General features: G+C 40.2%; 3 protein-coding genes across 5 annotated transcripts; 2 read left to right on the top strand and 1 right to left on the bottom strand.

Moving 5' to 3' along the window:
- The first annotated feature begins 692 nt into the window (after positions 1-692).
- ccdc197 (coiled-coil domain containing 197) lies at positions 693-4,584 on the top strand. Its single transcript, XM_079527606.1, has 9 exons — positions 693-1,032; positions 1,222-1,261; positions 1,516-1,692; positions 2,363-2,520; positions 2,779-2,861; positions 2,999-3,171; positions 3,297-3,407; positions 3,504-3,620; positions 3,715-4,584. Exons 1-9 carry the CDS (start codon positions 701-703, stop codon positions 3,898-3,900), a joined length of 1,377 nt encoding a protein of 458 aa, XP_079383732.1. The 5' UTR covers positions 693-700; the 3' UTR covers positions 3,901-4,584.
- Positions 4,585-7,762: 3,178 nt separating this feature from the next.
- On the top strand, positions 7,763-13,177 carry LOC306942029 (ubiquitin thioesterase OTUB2-like). Of its 2 annotated transcripts, XM_079527702.1 has the most exons (7): positions 7,763-7,866; positions 8,587-8,726; positions 10,920-10,999; positions 11,108-11,226; positions 11,319-11,403; positions 12,518-12,709; positions 12,840-13,177. In XM_079527702.1, the coding sequence occupies exons 3-7, from the start codon at positions 10,922-10,924 to the stop codon at positions 13,059-13,061; spliced, it is 696 nt and encodes a 231-aa protein (XP_079383828.1). In that variant the 5' UTR covers positions 7,763-7,866; positions 8,587-8,726; positions 10,920-10,921; the 3' UTR covers positions 13,062-13,177. The 2 variants fall into 2 exon arrangements, with proteins under 2 accessions (XP_079383828.1, XP_079383829.1); XM_079527703.1 differs by lacking the exons at positions 7,763-7,866; positions 8,587-8,726 and adding an exon at positions 10,521-10,719.
- ddx24 (DEAD (Asp-Glu-Ala-Asp) box helicase 24) lies at positions 13,089-20,434 on the bottom strand. 2 transcript variants are annotated; one of them, XM_079527698.1, is made up of 9 exons: positions 20,303-20,434; positions 18,444-19,634; positions 17,778-18,299; positions 17,519-17,672; positions 16,767-17,276; positions 16,357-16,432; positions 15,785-15,973; positions 14,939-15,068; positions 13,089-13,423 (listed from the first exon to the last, which is right to left on the bottom strand). In XM_079527698.1, exons 2-9 carry the CDS (start codon positions 19,627-19,629, stop codon positions 13,185-13,187), a joined length of 3,006 nt encoding a protein of 1,001 aa, XP_079383824.1. In that variant the 5' UTR covers positions 19,630-19,634; positions 20,303-20,434; the 3' UTR covers positions 13,089-13,184. The 2 variants fall into 2 exon arrangements, with proteins under 2 accessions (XP_079383824.1, XP_079383825.1); XM_079527699.1 differs by having other exon boundaries at positions 20,194-20,333.
- Between the last annotated feature and the right edge of the window lie 679 nt (positions 20,435-21,113).

The following is a 21,113-nucleotide window of genomic DNA, read 5'->3' as shown; positions in this document are numbered from 1 at the left end:
ACACACACACACACACACACACACACACACACACACACACTTTACTGTCTGTACACTCACTTATAAACTTATCTGTGACTTTGTTCTCTCCAGTGTCTCCAGTGTTTGTTTATCTGTCTCAGGCAACAAAAATATCATTAGCATCAGCACCTCCAGGCATGTCACCTCACCAATTTATAGCAGCTGCTAGTTCCACACTGTTGCATCTTTGGAAGTGTTCCCGGACTTCAATTGGCTCATTTGGCTGTGGGTCCTGCTTTTTGTCTGACAAGAACAAGTCTTTCAGCGTCTATCTCTAACTGGATGGACAAGCCTATAATGCAAATTTCGGAGCTTCACTGGAAATTGGTATACAATTAGGTAGTCTGACACAACATTTGTTATTGACAAAGCGTTACACCACACAGAAATATGCGTGAGTCGTGACAGACACGGTGAGGGACTTCCCTGACAGACAGGGAAGTTCAGGTATGCTGTTGATTTGGGGCTACAGCTTATAGTGGCTAGCCATGCCATTATAATATAGGCTATTGTCAAACAATTTAATAAGTTGTTAAAATGTAGCTGTGCAGCCCTTACTAATTGTGTGTAAAGAAGCGTAAACATAGCCTAGGTAGCCTACTTTTTTCATCACTATGCTCTCTCTCTCTCTTCTCTCTCCCTGTGTGTCAATGAAATGGCCCGCCCCCTAGCAGTTGTTATGGTAACGGAGAAACGATCCCTGTGCATTCCCTACAGCCTTGCCTTTGGTTCCTCGGAAACCGATCATAATCTAGAAAAACACCCCGGAAAAGACACGCTTATGTTTTGTATAAACAAACCAAAGTTACAAAGAATTGCCACTTTGCAGGAATTTTGCACAACCGTTTACGCAACAGGAAACTTGGAAAATAGAAAACGTTGCGAAGCTGAAAAAAAGAGGAACATGGCGAATTCGTCTCTTCATTTCTTAGATAAAAATGACCCTCGTCTAAAGCTGACAGTGGAAAATCGATTGAGAAACATTTTTGTAACGCAGTTGGAAGAGACCAGGTAGGCCTTTCGCCGCCTTTGCTTTTATTATCCGCAGCCTGTTAAATGTGAAAACTCTAAGCTGTATTATAGCAATCATAGTCATGTTTCTGATAATGAATGTTCCAACAATAATTGTTTTAATCCAATCCGGTGTACAATTTCTTCAAATTATAGCCTATAATTGTATAATACTTTTCTACCATACAGACAAGAAGAAAATGTCAACCACATACCTGTTATAAGAGAGGTAAGAAATTAATTAGAACCATGTAAAAGTCCAGATGTCTTTTAACTTAATGATACACCAGAGCTGGATGTATTTGGCCTTGGACCTCCATTTGAAAATATGCCGGGCAAAACATACATACATACGTGATTTTGATGCAATGTTTTGCCGGGGACCCCCTGGAACCCCATCAAGGACCCCTGGGGGTTCCCAGCTGGACCCCACATTGAGAACCACTGTTTTACACTGCTGATGAAAAGTCATTTTATCCATAGACTGCCAGTCAAATCTTGGAGACGGGTGTAAACACCTTGCAAAAGACTCTGGTGGTGAAGAAGCAGAGTGAGTTGGATGAGGTGGACAGGCAACTAGCATGTAAACGACAAGAGTTTAAAGATCACATGCAGGCCCTGGCTCGGAGGAGAGCTGAAATGGAAGAACAACATCAGGAGGTTAGTATGCTAGCCTTCTGCAGAACCACAGCGCAAACATGTTAAATGTTGTCTGGTATGGGAACTGTACAGCTGCTGACTGCAAGTCCCTCCAGGGCAGGGGATAGTGAGAGCAGCAGAGAAATTCACAGGTGTCCCTCTCCCGCCATATCTGACATACACAGACCGATGTGTCAGAAAGGCCATAAACATAATGACTGAATCCTCCTACCCATCATCTCTTTAGGTTCAAGAGCATCAGTATAGGCTGTCCAACTGTTTCTTTCTCCAAACCATCACAACCCTGAATGCTCACCATATACTGCCCCCAAAACCAACAACTTGGGATGAATAGCACCTTTGAATAGTGCTGTATCTTACTTTCAATGCCTCAGCATGTTTTCTTTTACTGCTCTCTGCTCTCGCTTGTTTTAATGCCTTTGTCTCTTTTTAATGTGTATTTAACTGTATTTTTCTCCCTTGTATGTCTAGTGTATTTTGGAAGTAACAATACCCTAAGCAGATTCTGATTCTGAGATGTATTAAATTAACACTCAGGATGTTGCTGTGTAAACACATTACCAAAATACATGCAAATTTGCAGTATACTGTATATTTATGTTAATGATGGCAGTTGAATGTGAAAAGCGAATTAAACCCGACACCCTCTGGGTTTGTGTTTTCATTCCAGACCAAGGATAAAGCTGAGAAATTTGAGAGGTTTGTGGAAGATAATGAAGTAAAGCGCCATCGAGCTATAAAGAAATATCAGGTTGCCAAGAAGCAGAACATTCAAAAGCAGAGAGAAATAGAACACTTGACAGAACAGCTGGAGAAACTTAAGGTCAGGTAAGAGATTTGATCATTGCCTTCCTGTGGTAAATAGGTTTAATTGACTAATTTCTTAACGGTTATTAATCGATTAACGATTAACTATTAACATCCCTAGCTCTGACAAAACCTGTCGAAGTTTCCATTGGGTATCAAAACACTGTCACCATCATTGACTAAATGTTGGAACATCAGAGAAGAGCTGCAAGCCATCTTTATTATTTGGATATAATCATTTAATTTTTCACCTCAGCTTTACCCCATCTTGCCCTACAGAAAATACGATTTGAAGGAGAAAGTGACAAAATACAAAGTCTATGAGGACTATCTGATGAAAATACTAGATTTTCTCCCTGAGAGTAAGTTCACTGTCAAGTTCTTGTTTACTCCATGTGTGGAATTCAGCAGCAACCTGCTCAGCTTGTTGGGCTAGCTTGACTTAATCACTTAATTATACTCTGGCAGTAAACAGTGCTGTGTATGATTCCATTCACAGATTACCTTGAGTATGGGTCTGATTCTTTGGTTCTGCCCATCATTCGGCGCCACGAGACTCTGTCTATCACCCACCAGGACCTGGTGCAGCGTCTGGGGCAGCTGGTGGAGGAGTTGGAACAGGTTCAGCGTCAATTGGAGATCCTGAAGCAGGAACACAACACCAACAAGCTGGTGGGGCATAGAATTCATACAAACATGCATACATATCACTGACTACAATACATTCATTTACTACTAAACATTTCTACCATGGACAGTGTGAATGTCTTTTAGTGTTCACTAAATCTTTCTGGCAGATGACCAACAAGGAACTGTCTGAACTCCAGATTCAGTGGGACATCCTCAAAGAGAAGAACAAACAGAGAGAAATGAATGTGCTGATGGATGAAGGTCAATCCAGAGACCAGGTGTGTATTAAAATGTAATTTGAAACTGGTCTTAATTAATGTGTAGTTTGACTTTTGAATGGACATGCTCTCACAAATACTATTTTGCTATTTCAGGTTGAAGAATTTGCAAGGTTGCTTATTGCTATGAAGAACCTTGGAGAGCAGTGTTACTTAGAAACCTATGAACCTCTTGAAGACATGGACCTGTTGACAATGTTGGACATGATAAAGGTACTGTAGTGTCTCTTGGGATTAGTTGGACAGGACATTTACAAAACTCAAACTGCCATTCTCAACTCTTGACTATTGTCATCTGCAATTTCAGGAGTACATTCTGGAAATGGCAGACAGAGAGAAAAAAGCAGCAAGACTGATGACGTCTGGGTCTGCAGTTACATTTGTCACTGATTTAGCAGACAAAAGAGAGTCGGCATCATTGAAAATCATCAACAGTAAAACTCAACTTAAAAGTTCAAGTAAAGCCAGTGGGAAGAGTGGAATGTCAAGTTGACCGATATTTTACAAACTTAACTCAAAATTTGGTATGGAAAATGAAAGTAAAATAGAAAATAGTGATTTCTAAATTTACTTTGACTTGTATTTTGAACACAAGATATTTAATTTAATTCATATGGTAGGCTACAAGTATATCCATTCTAGCTATTCAAGGTGTTGGCCTGGCGGAGTCAATTCAATAATTAGTGATTTGAAACAGGTAATGCCAAGACAAGTTCAACAGGTGATTGTTATTATGATTCAGTACAAAACAGATCATTTGAAATGTTCTAAAAAGGAATGACAGTATTACAAAGTGGAAAATATGTTATTGTCTGTTTTTTTATTTTTTATTTTCATTTTTTTAAAGTAGCAAGAATCGAAACTGAAGTGTTTATAAAAATCATGAGAAATTAAACTTCAAATAATGTGATGTTGTATTGTTCGTTGCACAGGTACATGGGTTTCATGATGTAATATGGGTCAAAGATACAAAAAATATATATATGCAAGACGGGACCAAGCAATAAACCCTTTTAGGCTGCTCAACAGTGCGACAGAGGTCACCCTGCAGTATTGCAGCTAGGGTTGCCACCTTTGAGATCTTGAAATTACGCCTTACGCCTGCCACGGCCTTGCGGCGCAGGCGTGTGCGGCAAGGCCGGCAATAGGTTGAAGCAATAAGTTGAAGCAATAGGTTGAAGCAATAAGTTGAAGCAATAGGTTGAAGCAATAAGTTGAAGCAATAAGTTGAAGCAATAAGTTGAAGCAATAGGTTGAAGCAATAAGTTGAAGCAATAGGTTGAAGCAATAGGTTGAAGCAATAGGTTGAAGCAATACGTTGAAGTTTCCCTTCAACTTATTGTTAATGCTATCCACAACTTTTGAAGTAGAATTTTGTTTTCCAAATGAGCATAACAACATAAAGAGTTCTGATTGTGAATCCAAGTGGTTCTTTAAATGGGCACAATATTTAATTATATTGATTTATATTTATATTAGACTTTAAAACTCAACATTATTAAACAATCAACTATAATAGTCTACTGAAATAGCAGGCTAACCTATCCCCACATCAGCAGCCAAGATGTGGGCTATTGGGCAGGTATTAGAAATACTACTGACATGACATCTTGTAAAAACACGGATAAATAAGATGATAAATAATATAAGGTCCCATACCGAATCGATCTCAGGAGATGTTTGTCAAATGGATTTCGCCCTTACTGGATGTTTGGGTCATGAAGAACTGAAAATGAACTGAACATGAAGAACACGAAAAGATGAAATTACCTACCTAGGTTCCATCATGGAGTCAAATCTTTCCGGTGATAAAATGGCCACCAACGTAATCAAAAAAGTCAACCAAAGAACAAGATTCCTATACAGGATCTCCTCACTGGTCAACAAAAACACCTTGAAGACCATAACAGGAGCCCTCGTACAAGGTTTCCTCGACTATGCATGCACCTCCTGGACGGTACCACAGCACCTCAAAGGCCCTTAAAACAAGGCTCCAGACTTCCCAAAACAAACTGGTCAGGCTACTACTTGGCCTCACTCCCCGAACCCACCTGGCTGGAATGGCTACAGGACTCTATACTAGGAGCCCGCAGACCCCCATTAGAAAATATATGCCAGCGACCCCCATAAGAGAGGATTTTTACGCAGTGATTCTCAACCCATTTAATTTCAAGTACCAGTTTGACATGCATTAGTCTACGGACCCCCATTTAATGGCATTTCTATCTCTGGGCCCCCAATTCATATTGTAAAATCAATGTTAATTTAACTCTGAGGGTCCATTTGGTTCCATTTGTACACTCTCAGAGTTACAGACCCATAAGGGTCCATTTGGTTCCAAACTATCATTTAGCTGGGGACCCCCTGGAACTCCCTCAAAGACCCCTGGGGGTCCCTGGACCCCACTTTGGGAACCACTGGTTTAGGCTACTTTAGGTACTGTGTGCCTCCTGCTAGAACAATTGTGCTGACTTTAACATTTCCTGTGTTTTGTTTTGTTCATTATTGTTAAATTCAGTGTTGACGTGTAGAGGCTATTTAGGAAAATAAGGAACAAACTGTGTTCCTTATTGGTTCAATAAGGGACGCATAATTTAATTCTCCAATAAGGGATGATTCTGTATTTTAAGGGACGGGTGGCAACCCTAATTGCAGCTGTACCCCAAACATATATTCTCTTCAACTGGGATTTCAGATAATGGTCCATAGATTGTGTGAAGAACATTTTACATGTAAAAATTCCGGCAGAAGGTCATTGTTTAAGCATTTTTCAAACTGCTCAAATTGGCAGAAAATCTGAGGGTGGAGCTTACTGGTCAAAGTGACAGATGTGTTCCGCATGAGTCAAGGAACATGTGTAAACAAGATCCATGGCTTTTGGCCAAACGAGGCCTGAGTTATGCCTGTTCAAAGTTTTCATTTTGGCCCTTTGGCCAATTTGAGTAAGACTGGTTTCAGTGCTATTTGGCATTATCCATACTGTAAAGTTATATGAACATAAACATCTGTGTGACTCTGCATGCGTGTATTATTTCAAGTGTAGAAATGTTCGTGCATTGCGATCAAAGATCCTGGGAGGAGATAGATTTGAGCTGTTTTTCATATAATTCGAAATGGTTCGGGTATCTTCACCCTCCCAATGACCTACAGTACTCACGTGGGGATTAGCAGGGATGGACCACTTAATGAGAGGCAGGGGAACTGGGAATTGGCTTATTATCAAAATATATATTTCTTTTACTATCTGGGAGGGGCTTGGGGTGTTCAGTAGTATAGTCTCTTCATTATTTATCTCTGTATCTATTATACGCAAACAAAAGACCTCAGGTTATATGTTGTATTAGCTTTAATCTGTCATGTTACCTAAGGAATGGGATCTGTGATCATGACTATTACTGTGTCTACCCGACCCTGAGATGTCTCAGTGAAAGGTCAAAAGTCAGAACACGAAAGTCATTCGGCATGAGGAGATGCATCCGTGTATCAAAGTTGTATTGCTGATGGTCAAACAGTTCATGAGCTATGCCTGTTCAAAGTTTGCATTTTGAATTGAGTGCTATAGTGCCACCCTTTGGCCAATGGTTTGTGGGCTTTGCGTCCTCACCGTTTATTGGCATGGCCTTCTACCATATGCAAAAACCGACTGCACGGTTCAGCCAGAACTGCTATTTTTGGCGGAGAGGAATTTAAAAACAGACAAATAGCCTATAAGGAACCAAGAAGTCCCTTCGGGCATGGTCCCTTAAAAAACAGACAAATACAATAAGGAACCAAGAAGTCCCTTCGGGCTTGGTCCCTTAAAAAACAGACAAATACAATAAGGAACCAAGAAGTCCCTTCGGGCTTGGTCACTTAATAAGAGACCAAGAAGTCACTGAAACTGGCACATGTAAAAAAGGGAAAAAGATATATAGCTGTAAGCAGCGATAGGGCGGGACCAAGCAGGAAGGCAATAAGCAATAAGGACAATATGCATAATAAGCCATGCATAGAAACATGTCCTTATGATTATTATGATTATTAGCCTATTGAATTTGGTTAATTTGGGAATAAGTGTGATAAGTTGTAATATGTGTGTATAATTTGTGGCCTGTGTTACATTGTTTTCTTTTTGTGTTTTATATAAGGTCATGAATGGACATGAATGGAGAGTGTTGGAGAATGAGTGTGGTGCTGGTGACTGGCAGAGTAACGCAGGTGATTGAAAACAAAACAGGTGGCTGTAAATGGACAGGTTCCCACTGGACCTGCCCCTTCTTCCTCATTTGCCCTTCCCATCCACGCCCTGGTTCCCATTGGCTGGGCAATGGCCCTGCTTCCTATAAAGTCTTCATTCTGTCCTGACTCTTATGGGGATGGACAGCTAAAATCTGCAGCAGAGACCCTCTTGTCCTCCACCCATGCTGCTTTTTCTTTTGTTTGATAGTTATTTTCTTAAGTTAGTTTGCCTTCAGTTTGAGTAAGTTACACCTTGGTTGTTTTTGTTTTTCATTCATTCTGAGTTCTTATTAAGTAACCTTTAGCATTTGTTATTTTCCACAGTCAGATCCTAAGTCCCAGTCAGATAACTCTGACTGGCACCGCTACGTATCACCCCCCGTTACATCCCCCCCCCCCCCCCCCCCGGGTGGTGGGGGGTGCTGGGGTAGCGGTGGGACCAAACACACCAGTGCATAACAACAAGGAAGTGGGTTACCCCTCTAGTATATATATATATGCGTCCTTGAGCATAGCATGAAGCTGCTCGAGTACATCTGACTGAACTATTAAACTCTGCAAGCTACGTATCATTTATTTGCCCATATATGGACATTTCTGTATCTGTCTCTCTGTGTCCTTTATTCATATGGAGTTCTGTGTCAGGCATGCCCAATATGGAGTTGTTGTGATGTCAGAACAGGCCAGCTCCATATATGGAGCCTGGGCAGGGGCCTTGTCACATAGTCTATTCTTATGAGTCACTAAAAAACAAATCTACTTTTGTAAAAGCTGTCTCCTCATTATCATGTTATATTTCCCCCTACCCTAGAGGGGGTCGTAACAACATGGAAGACTGTAGGCTACTTGGGAGAAAGAAGACCATGTAATTGTGACAGGCTCGGTTTTGATTGGGAATGGACTTGCACCTGCTTGATTTTTTAATTTTTCCAATTCTGATAAACCTAACATCAATTTGCAGTTGATCATTGGAGCCAGGCAAGGTAGGGTTCAGTATATCTTGCCCAAGGACACTTCGACAGGAGGAGCTGGGATTTGAACTGCCGACCTACGGCTCATTGGAAGACCTGCTCTACCTCCTGAGCCACAGCCAACTCACAGGTACATCAACCCATGGAACAATAATAATTGAGCGATAGATTTGTCCACACTGACCATAAGAATCCTGCCTTTGTCATGAAAACTAAGATCAGTGGTTCACAAACCATTTAATGTCTCCTCGGAAAAGAAACTACAGGAAATATACAAGCTCACAATCTGAAATGTTTTGAGATTGTAGATTGGCTATTTTCACAACAAAGTACTGTATGCCACATTAATATAAACGGTGCTGTATGTAGCTATAGCAATTTGTCCACATCATGATTATCCTTTGTTTTTCTTTATCTCGTGCGCAAGATCACCAGTAGAGGGCACTATAAGAATGGAATTTGTATAGCATATGTACCACACATCCAAGCTTAGGCTAAAGTTGCCAAACACCAAGCACTAGAAGGGGAATCAAATGGAAGGAATATAATAATAATAATAATAAGCTATAACAGATTAATAAACTATTAATACAGTGTTGCTCAATCACAGCTCAGCAAATATTCTCTACTTACCAGGCAGGTATATGGAACAGAAACCTGAATGTTAACTTCCTGCTAAGTAGTAAAGTATACATGATTAGAACATGCTTAAACATTCGACAATTAAGGTCTAATATTTCTAGAATTATTTCTAAAATTGCTACAAAACCTGTATTTATATCCAGTCATTTTGGGGCATAAACAATAAGTTGAAGGATAAAACTAAGTCTGATAATGATGTACCGTGCATGCATGTTCACATCATGTATAGACCTAGTTTACATTACTTAAGGTAAGACAATTCTTCAAATATGTTATTCTTTAAAATTTTGGACAAAATAGACAATTTTACGTCGAGGTGCCCAGATGAGCTCCAATAAGGCCATGGTGCCCTACCCTACCCCAACAGTGTTGGGTAATTATTTAGTAGTAACGCAATATATTACGTATTATATTACCGAAATGCGGTAACGTGTAATATAATACATTACTTAACAAAAAATCTGTAATATATTATCAAACTCATTCTGCATTACTTTCTGTCTGTCTGTCTCACTTCACTGTCTGTCTGTCTGTCTCGATGGCCATGGCTCCGTCTTGTGACATTAGATGGAACTGCAGAAGTTAAAGAATTACTTATTTTCTATATTTTGTCATCAAATTATTTATTGGCTTCCATGAATTCAAGGAATACATTTAACTCCAGTGTTAACCATCCATTAGCTGAGTAGGATGGGGTAGTTTGGGAACCAAGGGTTCCCAAACTGTGGTGTGTGTGCACCCCTTGTGGTGCACGAACGCCTTCTAGGGGGTGCGGGGTGCGTGACATGAAAAGGGTAATGGCGGTTTTATGGAGTAAACCACTGTTGTAAGGATATGATTATTTGCCATAATCATATTACAAAATGTATCATTTTCGGCCAAATACAACGAGACTTAGCGCTGGGGGGGTGCGTCAGCTTAGGTCAGGAGATAACGGGGTGCACGGCCAAAGGGCCAATAAAGTTTGGGGGCCGCTGGTCTACGCAATATATAATTTATAATAATTATGCTAAATATTTAATTGTTCAATTTGAGCATTTAAAACAAAGTAATATGTAATAGTAATATCAATGTATTACTCTTGCTCAGACAGTAATATGTAATACAATATATTACTTTAAAATTAAGGTAATAAGTAATATATTCCAAATATAAAGTAATGCACCCAACACGTACTGTACCCCAATGGAAACAAGCCACTGGCTTTCTTGGGTTTCAAATCCTCTTAGCAGACCGGTACTGTCCCTTTAACACAAGCACGTGGTATTGTTAAATAACCGGATGTCCGAAAATGGGAAAACAAACAAAATGCTTCGACAAGAATCGACATGGACTACTCACTGCAACTTTGACATACAGTAGCACGCCATAATAACCACTGTACCACATACTATCATTCGATTTCCCTGGTTAACCTAAACAATGCCCTCCGCAACCCGGTACAGAATAATTCAACTAAACGACATTGCGACGCTCCTGTGGTATGTGGTGGGTTTGTTGGTCGATATTAGTTACCAAGGCGTCGCTTGCCGAAAATAGCCGATCTACAAGCTCACAACGCATAGTGGGTTTTTTTCGGCGAGCGACACAGCTGTACGACGAAGCATTTTAAGTGTATTTGATTTGATGTGTGATCGACGTAGTAAACTAGTAATACTGTCAAGTGTTTGTTTCTCTGCAGAGATGGAGCCATCTAGCCTTGTGGCATGCAGGGAGGACCTGTCGCTGTCCGTTGAGCAAACGACCGATGCCAAATACAATGTACTGTAGTGTATTACTAATACTATTAAGGCAATCAATAACAATCTATTTTTACATGAGCGGCTCAGATGTATTCATAATCTTAAATTAAACCTGATGTCTTTGCAGGATTTACGCAGCCAGTTCTTATCCGTGAGAAAGATCCGTGGCGATGGAAATTGTTTCTACAGAGCTTTTTGCTTTGCTCACCTGGAATCAATTCTGCAAAATGTTAGAGCTTTGGACTGGTCAGTTATAAGATTATTATAATTTGTTCAGAGCTAATGTATCACATGAGCCTTGATGGATCATTAACTTGCCTTGATGGATTCCATTTCAGGTTCAAGGAAAGACTAATAAAGAGTGGGATAGATGTATCTTCTGCCGGATTGGATGAGAGCTCCTTCAAAGATCATCTGACCACAGTGAATCACCTTTTACTTTTCAAACAAGTAGTCTATAAAATTGATTAATAAATGTAACCCTGCTGCAGGTCGATGAGGACCACATTCTTCGTCATGATGACTCAGAAACTTAATAGCAGAGGACTGTCTGGAGTGGAGATTTAAGACAAACAGGGGCACTAATGGGCTGGGCTGGGCTGTCATAAAGCAGTGAAGTGATTCATGAGGTTGAAAGGGGGCACAGAGTATTATAGTCCGGCAGCCGAGGTGGACGGGTGGGAAATTTGGTATATAGTCATTTTTTTATTGGCCTAAAATATTGTCTATATACATACAATCATGAATCCACTTGCTGACCGGCTGTTGGCATTGAGCATTTTTTATAGGGGTTTATATGTGACCCTACCATTAACATCCTATATTAGGCAAAAATGTCAAATGGGCAAACCTTTGCTCAATACAATATTTAAGGCCAATAAAAAGACTACCGGTGTATAGCAAATTTACCACTTTAAACAAAAGAAGCCTGTCGGCTGCCGGACTATTAATGTGATCAGTATGTTATAACTTATAAGGGGCACAATTGTGTAATCCATTGGGCCCAGACTATGATACAGACAGAAGACCCTTTAGGAAGTAGCTATAACCACTAATGTTTTCTACCATAATTCTGGGTTGGCCTTCAACACATACTGTACATAAAGGTAGAATAAAACAGGAAATAAGGGGGATAGGGATACTAGAGGCACCATTAATGACATAATTATAGTATGGTGATTTAACATGATGCAGGGGGAAGATTAAGTAGTAGTTAAAGCTTGTTGTAAAGCAAAAATAAATGATACGATATGTATTAACACCGGTTGAGTAATTAAGCCAATGCATTGTTGGGTGGGATTGTAAGATGTCGGGATCAAGGAATAAACTGACAAAATAAAGTAACCCCAAAACACATATGTCAACATATGACAATATTCTGGTGCCTTGAGAAAATAACCAACAATGAAACAACCAATTTCATGTTATATTTTGGAGCCAAATATTAATCTGCAAGGTTGTGCTCTCAAGTGTCAAAGGTTGTCCTGTCATGAATTAGTACAATTATATATGATTGGTACTGTGTTATCTGTTAAAGCTCATAGAGGTTGTGGAGCAATGCCAGGCTGATGAGCAAGAGGCCACCCTGCTCAAGGTCTTCAATGAACAGACAACCTCGGACAGTATGGTTCAGTACCTCCGACTGCTCACTTCTGCCCACCTGCAAAACCATGCAGACTTCTTCTCCAACTTTGTGGAGGCACCCAACCTAACGGACTACTGTAAACAAGTTAGTAAAATGTTGCTGCCCTCTAGAGACAGAATTGTATGACTCACTAGCATTACACTATCCAGATTACAAAAATATGTTTTGCTCTACATAGAGTGGGTGGGTGATCTATCTATGGGTCTTCTTTTAGGAAGTGGAGGCCATGGCAATGGAGTGTGATCACGTGGATATCCTGGCTCTGTCACAGGCCTTAGGTATTGGCATCCACATTGTTTCGATGGAGGGCGACACACAGGACCTGGTCCACCACATCATCCCAGAGGGAGCTCAACCCTCTCTGCATCTCCTTTACCAAACATCCCATTATGACATTCTTTACCCAAGAGCTGACCCATTCCATTATGTTAAGTAATGTATGTAACAAAATCATTTTCCAGAGATGCTTTTGATATTTTGAAATATCTTTTATGTGTTTTTTTCTTTTTAAACAATTACATAAATTCAATCTGTATTTATTACACATTAACTCAACATGTCATTGGTGTGGCTGTTCTTTCTTATGTCTCTGTTTCTTTTTCTGGTTTGAGACACTGGTTATTGCAGTTTCCATACGCATCTGGGGCAGGTTTAGCTTTCCCATCTGGGTTGGGTACTTGGTCTTTATCTCATGCTTGAAAACAGGCTGGGAGAGCATATGCTTCAAGTGCTTCTTCATCCCCTTTACCATTTTCTGATTCTGATGTTCTCTGTCATGCTCCTCTTCCTGTCCACCACCTGAAAACAGAGATATGATATTCAATTCACTCTTTGCTTAGCCCCACTAGGATTTCCCCATATAAATAATCATTTTAGGAGCAAGAGCTTCAAAATGTTTTCTAGATCTAGTCAACAAAGCCTACATTATTTCAACAGACTAAAATACAGTGAAATGTTAGAGGGAGAAACCGTATCAAACTTAACTCAACTTTAATGTAATTGTCATTATCACCGGACAGGAGTTTTCATGTACCGCACGGTAAGACTACAAATATCCACAGTTAATGGACAAAGAAATGAATGAACTCAGCAACAAAGGTTCTGAAACTTAACTTTGGTCCATTATTTCTCCACTTCAATAATACCAAATGGTATTGTATTTTATCTCATTTTAATCGTTGATGTTGCGGCTGCATTTGGATCTTCCACCCGCTACGGAGTTCCCTAACACGGAGTGTAAAATTAATAAAGTGTAAAAATGGCCAATATGTGTTTTTTTTACCTTATTACTGTGTGAAAGTGCAATCATCCAATCCACTAAGCAACTCAAAGCAAGGGTGAATATTACCAACCACTTGCCATTTTGTCAAATGTTTTGGAGGCGTTACACACACGTTTAACTGTTGCTCATCCCACGAACGCCTGATCCTTACAAGCTATACCTCGTTGTAAAGGTGACTAATCAACGATAAAAAAAGTACAATACCAATTGGTATTAAAGTGGAGAAATAATGGACCAAAGTTAAGTTTCAGAACTTTTGTTGCCGAGTTCAGTTTACTTTAACATCGGAAACAGACAACACATGTACAAGTTGCGCTGTGATTCTGAATTTTTGGTGTGTTGAACTCAGAACTTGGGCTTTAGAAGTTACTGACTGTCTCCATAACACATATCTGCTATCAAAAATAGTAACAGCCTAAACTACACATTTCTAAACATGCTTATAAATCTAATAGTGATTCAGGATACACCATGCCAAAGTAACCATTGGCGTCAACACATCAGCATCAGATCACTGCAGATTTGTACATTTGTTTGTTTTATATGATTTGCACCTTTGTTATGATTCTGGTGATTAGTATTATTGCCCTCACCTGGGCTGGTGAGTCGTGTAACTTTCCCAACGTTAAGTATGTACTGTATGTGTTCAACAACACAGCCATGCAGCCTTGCAGTTTATGTGCCGTTTCAGCTTGGAAAAAGGGGTGAAAAATGCACCCTCCAACCGTTTTCTGGTTATGTGAAATCTGTTGCTGATAATCATCATTGCGTTATTGTGGTATTCCTATTCTTGCTATTAATAGTGCAAATAATTGTTTGCGTGCAGGCAATTTAACATTGACAGCTATGTACAGTAGGCCTACTGTATATGCTTAATTTATACTCCCTCGAATTATGTGTTGTGATACGTCCCAATGCAAGCTCGTTTTTGCCATGCGACATCATCATGCAATGAAGTCTAGATCAAGGTTGATCAGGTGGTTAAATTAACAATCTGAATTTGCTTGTATACTGTAGCTAGTTGGACTTACCAAGCAAGAGGTCATCATCCAGATCCATATCTAGGGCCTCCGCTGCTTTTGTGAACCAAGAATTGTGCTGCTTCTCTTTGTTGTTGTGGTACTCGATCTTTTCTATCTTCCTGGCCAGGTTTACGCGCTCCTACACATTAAAGTATACACACACACACACACACATAATAACAAAGATCTCAGTGTAAAAGGACTCACTATCACCATCAAGCTGTTGTGCAATTCAGTATGGTTATCATAGTATAAACACTATGATAAAAACATATATACTGTTTAAGCTTTTGTCTACAGTTCCCATGATGCATTTCACAGGCACAGCCTGGCACATCTATTAGCAGTACAAATAGATGTGTGAAAATCGTGATAGTGTCCGTTTAATGTTGCATTTTGAGTGTTCAATCTATTGAACACTAATCTATTCTTAGGTGCCAATATCTCAGATAACAGCACCTTACCTTTTCTGTAGCCTAACCTCGTTCCCAGCCTTTTTTCATCTCACAAGGAGGAAAGCCTGGTAAAGAACTATGGCATAAAGTGTCTATAGTCTTTTTCGACAAATCATCACATGTTTTCATGCCCAGGGAATGTAAACAAATCTGCACAGCAGCATCAACGTAACTTACTTGGGTGGTACTTCCTGTACTTTAGCTTGAACACTTTCAGTAGCAGTTCTTGCCCAGCATACCAGTAGCAAGCCAGCTTTAACTCCCCCCCCCCACACACCTTTCACCATTCAATCATGCATATTAACAATGAAACCATTATATCATCAAAATAATACACTCAATGTTGTGGTATACACTGTGAGCCAATGGCATTCATGTATTATTGGTTCATTAATCTCACCTTGATGGCTGTCATACATTTGGACTCTATGGGGAACGTAGGAAGATCCTCATCCTTCCCAAGAGCCTTGGAAATCTTCTTGAAGTTCATCATGTCATCTGGGCCGATTAGGAGGAAACTGAGACCCTCCTTGGCAGCTCTTGCTGTCCGTCCACTACGGTGCACATACGTCTCTGATGTCCTGGGAACCTGGAATGAAAAGAAAGAGGTACTTAAAAAAACACTGTTCCTCTTTGATTGTACAATAGTTGCCACCTAATATTAATGTGGCAATTAGAACAGCTTGTAATTACTTGCGCAAGCAGAGCGTGCAAGTAAGGTGGTTGTGCTGGCTTTTTTTATGCGTATGCTCGTGGTATATATACTGATATTGAGTGTGACGTAATGAAGATATGCATCAATGCCGGGGTATAACTGGCTTTCGATGGTGACGTAATAAAGATAATATGTATATGTAATAGCCTAACCTCCTTTCCACCCAGGGTCTACAGATGGAAATACATTTTTAGCCAATTCTGGTGCAATTATTGTATGCAGTTCCTGTAAAATAATGACATTGTGAAAAGGTATACCTGATAGTGAAATACATGCTGAACATTGGGGATATCCAGTCCTCTGGCAGCCACATCAGTGGTTAGCAGGACACAACTGCAAATGTAATTATAAAATGGTCAACATGGTAATCAAGGAGATGGACAATGCTGAAAAATGTACAGTATTTCAGATGTCAAGAAAGTAAAACTATGGAAGCTGTGAGTACCAGTAAAAAGGTGTTTATGTTTAACCACTTTCAACCCGGCATGTCATAGCATAGGTCACCCATCAAAAATAGCCGATGTACAAGCTCACAATGTTTGACGATTTGAGCTTGTAGATCATAAATGGGTACATATTGAATAAATGAAACTGATCCCAAAACGGGGCAAAACTATTTCTGACTGCAACTGCATTTTTATTCATTTTATGTTTATCTGTAACTCACCTCTCCTTCTCAGCAAACCTCTCAAGGTTTTTGAGGCGCTGTTTCTGGTGCATATTGGCATGAAGCGGTAGTGGGGTACGGTCCAAGATAACCAGCAGAGAGGTGAGCCTTTTGATGCAGTCGATGCTGTTGGCGAACACCATGGTACGCCCTGGGTACTGGAGCAAGAAATAATACAGGATGAAATCTTTCTCGTCTTTATCGCAGTGGATCTTTGTCTCGATGAGAGTTTCCACTGTAGCCTCCTTCCTGGTCAGGTCAATGACTTTAGGCTTGGAGCGGATGCCCACTTTCTCCATGAGAATCTCCAGCTGGCTCCTCTTGTCTAGTCTCCTCTTCTTCTGCAAGAGGCGATAGGGAAGGCTGTGGGCCATGGTCAGCGTGGCAGAGAATACGAACGTCTGCCTCTTAGGATTGAAGTGAATGGTGTTAAGCATCTCCAGCAGATTCTCCAGCTCTACAAAGTGTCCTCTTTCTACCATGCGGTCAGCTTCATCAATGACAAGGCATCTGTAGAACAAACAGAATTAGATTCAAAGTCAAACTACTTACTTACTATGTTTTTAATTAACCACTTTAACCTGGTGTCCCTATTTTGGCCAGGGGCAAAAATGTAAAAAAAACAAAGTAATTTTTTTTAAATAGATGATCTACAAGTTTACAACATGCAATGAGTTTGTAGGTGAGCTATTTTGGCAATTCGTTATAGTCCATAGACTGATGTGTGTGAGGTTTGTGTCTTTGTGACCTACTGGAGCTGTCTGAGGTTCTGAAGGTGTGGGTTCTTCTCCTTGATCAACTCCCATAGGCGTCCAGGAGTGGCGATAACGATCTCGGGATGGCGCTTGAGCATCCTTGTCTGTTTCACTGCTGCCATTCCGCCCACAATTAAAGCTGTTTTTATACCTGCAAACCGGTAATTAAAAGAAAGGGGTGGTTTGAAACAGAGAATAAAATAGGGGAATCAAACTGTACCTTTCATAAATATCTGCTTGGTGAGGTCAGACGTACCAGTGAATTTCGCCACAGCATCAATATGGTGTTTGACCTGAACAGCCAGCTCCCTGGTTGGGGTGAGAACCAGTCCGAGAAGAGGTTGACCTTGACTTCCACTTGTTTCTTTTGTCTCTTCAAAGACTATATTCTCAATGACTTTAACACATCCTAATTTGTCATCATCTTCATCCAATTTGTCATCATCTTCTTCCATTTGATCTTCATCATCATCATGATCTGTATCATGTTTGTCTTCTCCTGCAATGCCTTCATCCTCTTTCTCCTCAGCATCCACAATAGACCCTTCACCCTGTTCTGTTGTAAACTCAGCATCTATTTCAACACTGGAAACACTTGCCTCATCATTATCATCCTCGTCATCACCTGCCTTTGTGGATTCATCCATATCTGGAATGTAGAGACTCTCCACCTTTGTGATCGCCTTATTTTGCTCATTTTCCTTTTCTTCAGTGCCTTTCTTCCATTCCAGGATGTGGTGGATCATGGGAATACCAAAAGATAGTGTCTTACCGCTACCTGTGAATTACACATTTGCTTCATTAAATGGGAATACAGTAGGATGCGTTATGCCAAAACAGTTATGGAATGGATCACAAACTAGACTGATAACTTGGACAATGTTGTAAGATCTTGATTTTTTTTTTATCAATGTGATCTTACCCGTCTCTGCTGCTCCTACAATGTCCATGTGATCTCTGATGGCTGGAGGCAATGCCAGAGCTTGAATGGGGGTGGGGGATCCGAAACCAAGGCTCCTCAGAGCTTTAAGCACAGGGGCTGGAACAAATAGACCCTTCCATGCACTCACATCAGTATTTTGGTCAGAGCCTGAAAGGGCAGCATTCGACCAGTTTCTTGCATTCTTCTTTTTGGGGAGAATTGAAACTTGGTCCTGTGAGGGCTGTTCTGTTACCTGAACATCAAGATCTGTTTGAGATTCCTGCTCCGGCTGTACCTCAGGGGCTGTTGGCTTTTCTTCCGGCTTCTTTTTCTGCATTTTATTCTTATTTTCCGTCTTTGATTGTGATTGGGAATCTATTTCAGAACTGGCAGGCTCTTCCACTTTCTTCTCTTCAGAGGCCCCAACTTCCAATGTGTCATTATCTGCATCTACCTGCCTCTTTTTCTGCCGTTTCTTCTTCTTTTTCGGCTTTGATTGGGCATCTATTTCAGAACTGGGAGGCTCTTCCAATTTCTTCTCCTCAGAAGCCCCATCCTCCACTGTGTCATTATCTGCATCTACCTGCCTCTTTTTCTGCCTTGTCTTCTTCTTCTTTTTCGTCGTTGATTGTGATTGGGCATCTATTTCAGAACTGGGAGGCTCTTCCAATTTCTTCTCCTCAGAAGCCCCATCCTCCACTGTGTCATTATCTGCATCTGTCTTAGGACAGGGAGGCTGTTCCTTCTTCTCTTCACCACTCACTGAACTCTCTACAGGAATGTTATCTGGTTTAGTTGACTCCTCTCCAGACACTCCCCTTATTTTCTTCTTTTTCTTTACTTTCTTGGCTTTTTCAGTCGTGTCGTCTTCTCCTTCGCATTCCTCTGCAACTTCCCCTCCATCATCATCTATCTCACTTGATTTTCTTTTGTTGGCTTTCTTCTCCTTTTTGTTCAGTTCTGTTGTTTTAACTCCAACCTTAGAAGAGTCCATCAGACGGTAGTCAGTCAACTCCTCAAAACACACTATTCCCCCCATGCCCTCCTCAGAGAAGAAACTGGGGTCGAGTTCGACTGCTTTCCAACTGCCTTTCACATGGATCGCCCGTTTATCACCCCCCTTACGTGATCCAAAGAATAGATTCTTTGGATTCTGCTTTTTCATCTGAGACTTTTTCGTCTTCATTTTTCCTATGAAACAGCAAGGACAAATCAGGTTGGTGTTTAGTCACTGAGTCACTGAGTGCATATTACAGTTGATGCATAATTTATGCATTAGTTGTGACATAATTTGACATTAAGGCAGGACCTACACGGCCACATTACTCTCTCTCACACACACACTCACACACACACACTTTGACTCTCGTAAATCTTAGGCTAACACACACACACACACACGCGCGCGCAGTGTTGTCTATACTTAAGTTAGAACCAAATCCATGCACATGCAACACTTAACGGCACCTCACAGTGTGCTATTGTCAGACTCATTGTACAATACTTAGTAAGTTATTTTTAGTTACGATTGTTACTTTATTATACATTCATAGCGCCGTTCAGAACCGGAGTGAGGTAAGGACCAAGGTTCCCAAACGGAGATAATGTATTATTAATATGTTTTGTCTGTCAAGAAGTAACACAAGCATTTTACTCTCGTATTCCCGTATATGAGATCAGGATGTAACAGTACAAATATTAGTGTCTTGGAATGTCAGCGTGAAAATCATAAAGACTGAGGCTGACTGACCCAGCTGCGGCGACTTGAATGAGTTGAATCCGATCCCTGGGTTCCTTTTCGAACGTAACGTTAGATCAATATAGTAATTTTAAGAAAGAAACACAAGAGGTAGACCCACCTGAAACTGTTGTCAGTTGTTTTCTTTGAAATATTACCACGTTTGACTACACTCACACGTAACACGAGGGCGCAGCCATTAGTTATCGTCATGTGTTAAAAAAGGGGAGGGACTATGAGGGGACTACACCATAGTTCCGCCGGAACTTTATATTTCAAAATAAAGGTTTTATTTTCTTGCTTTCTTTTATAAAAATAAATATTGGTAGTAAGTAACGTTATACATAACTAGTCTGCAGCTAAACAGGAGTGAGCTTTTGGGACCATATTTAAAAATTAACTTTGAATTGTGTGACTGAATTGTCTGATTTTCTGTTTTTTTGTATGTCTCTATATGTTATGATGAATTGAACAAGGTGGACCCTCTTGTAAACAAGTTTAGACAGTGCTTTATTCGTCCACTCACAGTTAACAGTTTTTGTATTGAGTAGTGCTTGAAATGTACTGTAATTCTGCAAACTGTTAATAAATACTTCAATCAATCAAACAAACAAACAACAATTGCATTAGCCTATAGGCTATGTTGGAATGTATGATCATTAATTGCCTGTATATATATATCACTGTATGTATATTTATATCTATACCTTTATCATTAATTGCCTGTGTATATATCACTGTATGTATATTTATATCTATACCTTTATTGAGAGCACGTGACCTGATCACCTGACCGGTCACGTGATCATGTGATCTGTGTATATAAGGAAGTGAAAATAAACACACTGCTCTCTCGGCCATGGACTAAAGAGCAAAGGCATAGCTGTTCTCTGTGTCAATTTGTTCATCCTCTTTTAGAACGTATTCCGGCT

Source organism: Electrona antarctica (genome assembly GCF_951216825.1).
Source record: "Electrona antarctica genome assembly, chromosome: 18".
In the NCBI taxonomy this organism is placed as follows: domain Eukaryota; kingdom Metazoa; phylum Chordata; class Actinopteri; order Myctophiformes; family Myctophidae; genus Electrona; species Electrona antarctica.
Note: the sequence above shows the minus strand (reverse complement) of the source record. Positions and strands in the feature narration are given on the sequence as shown.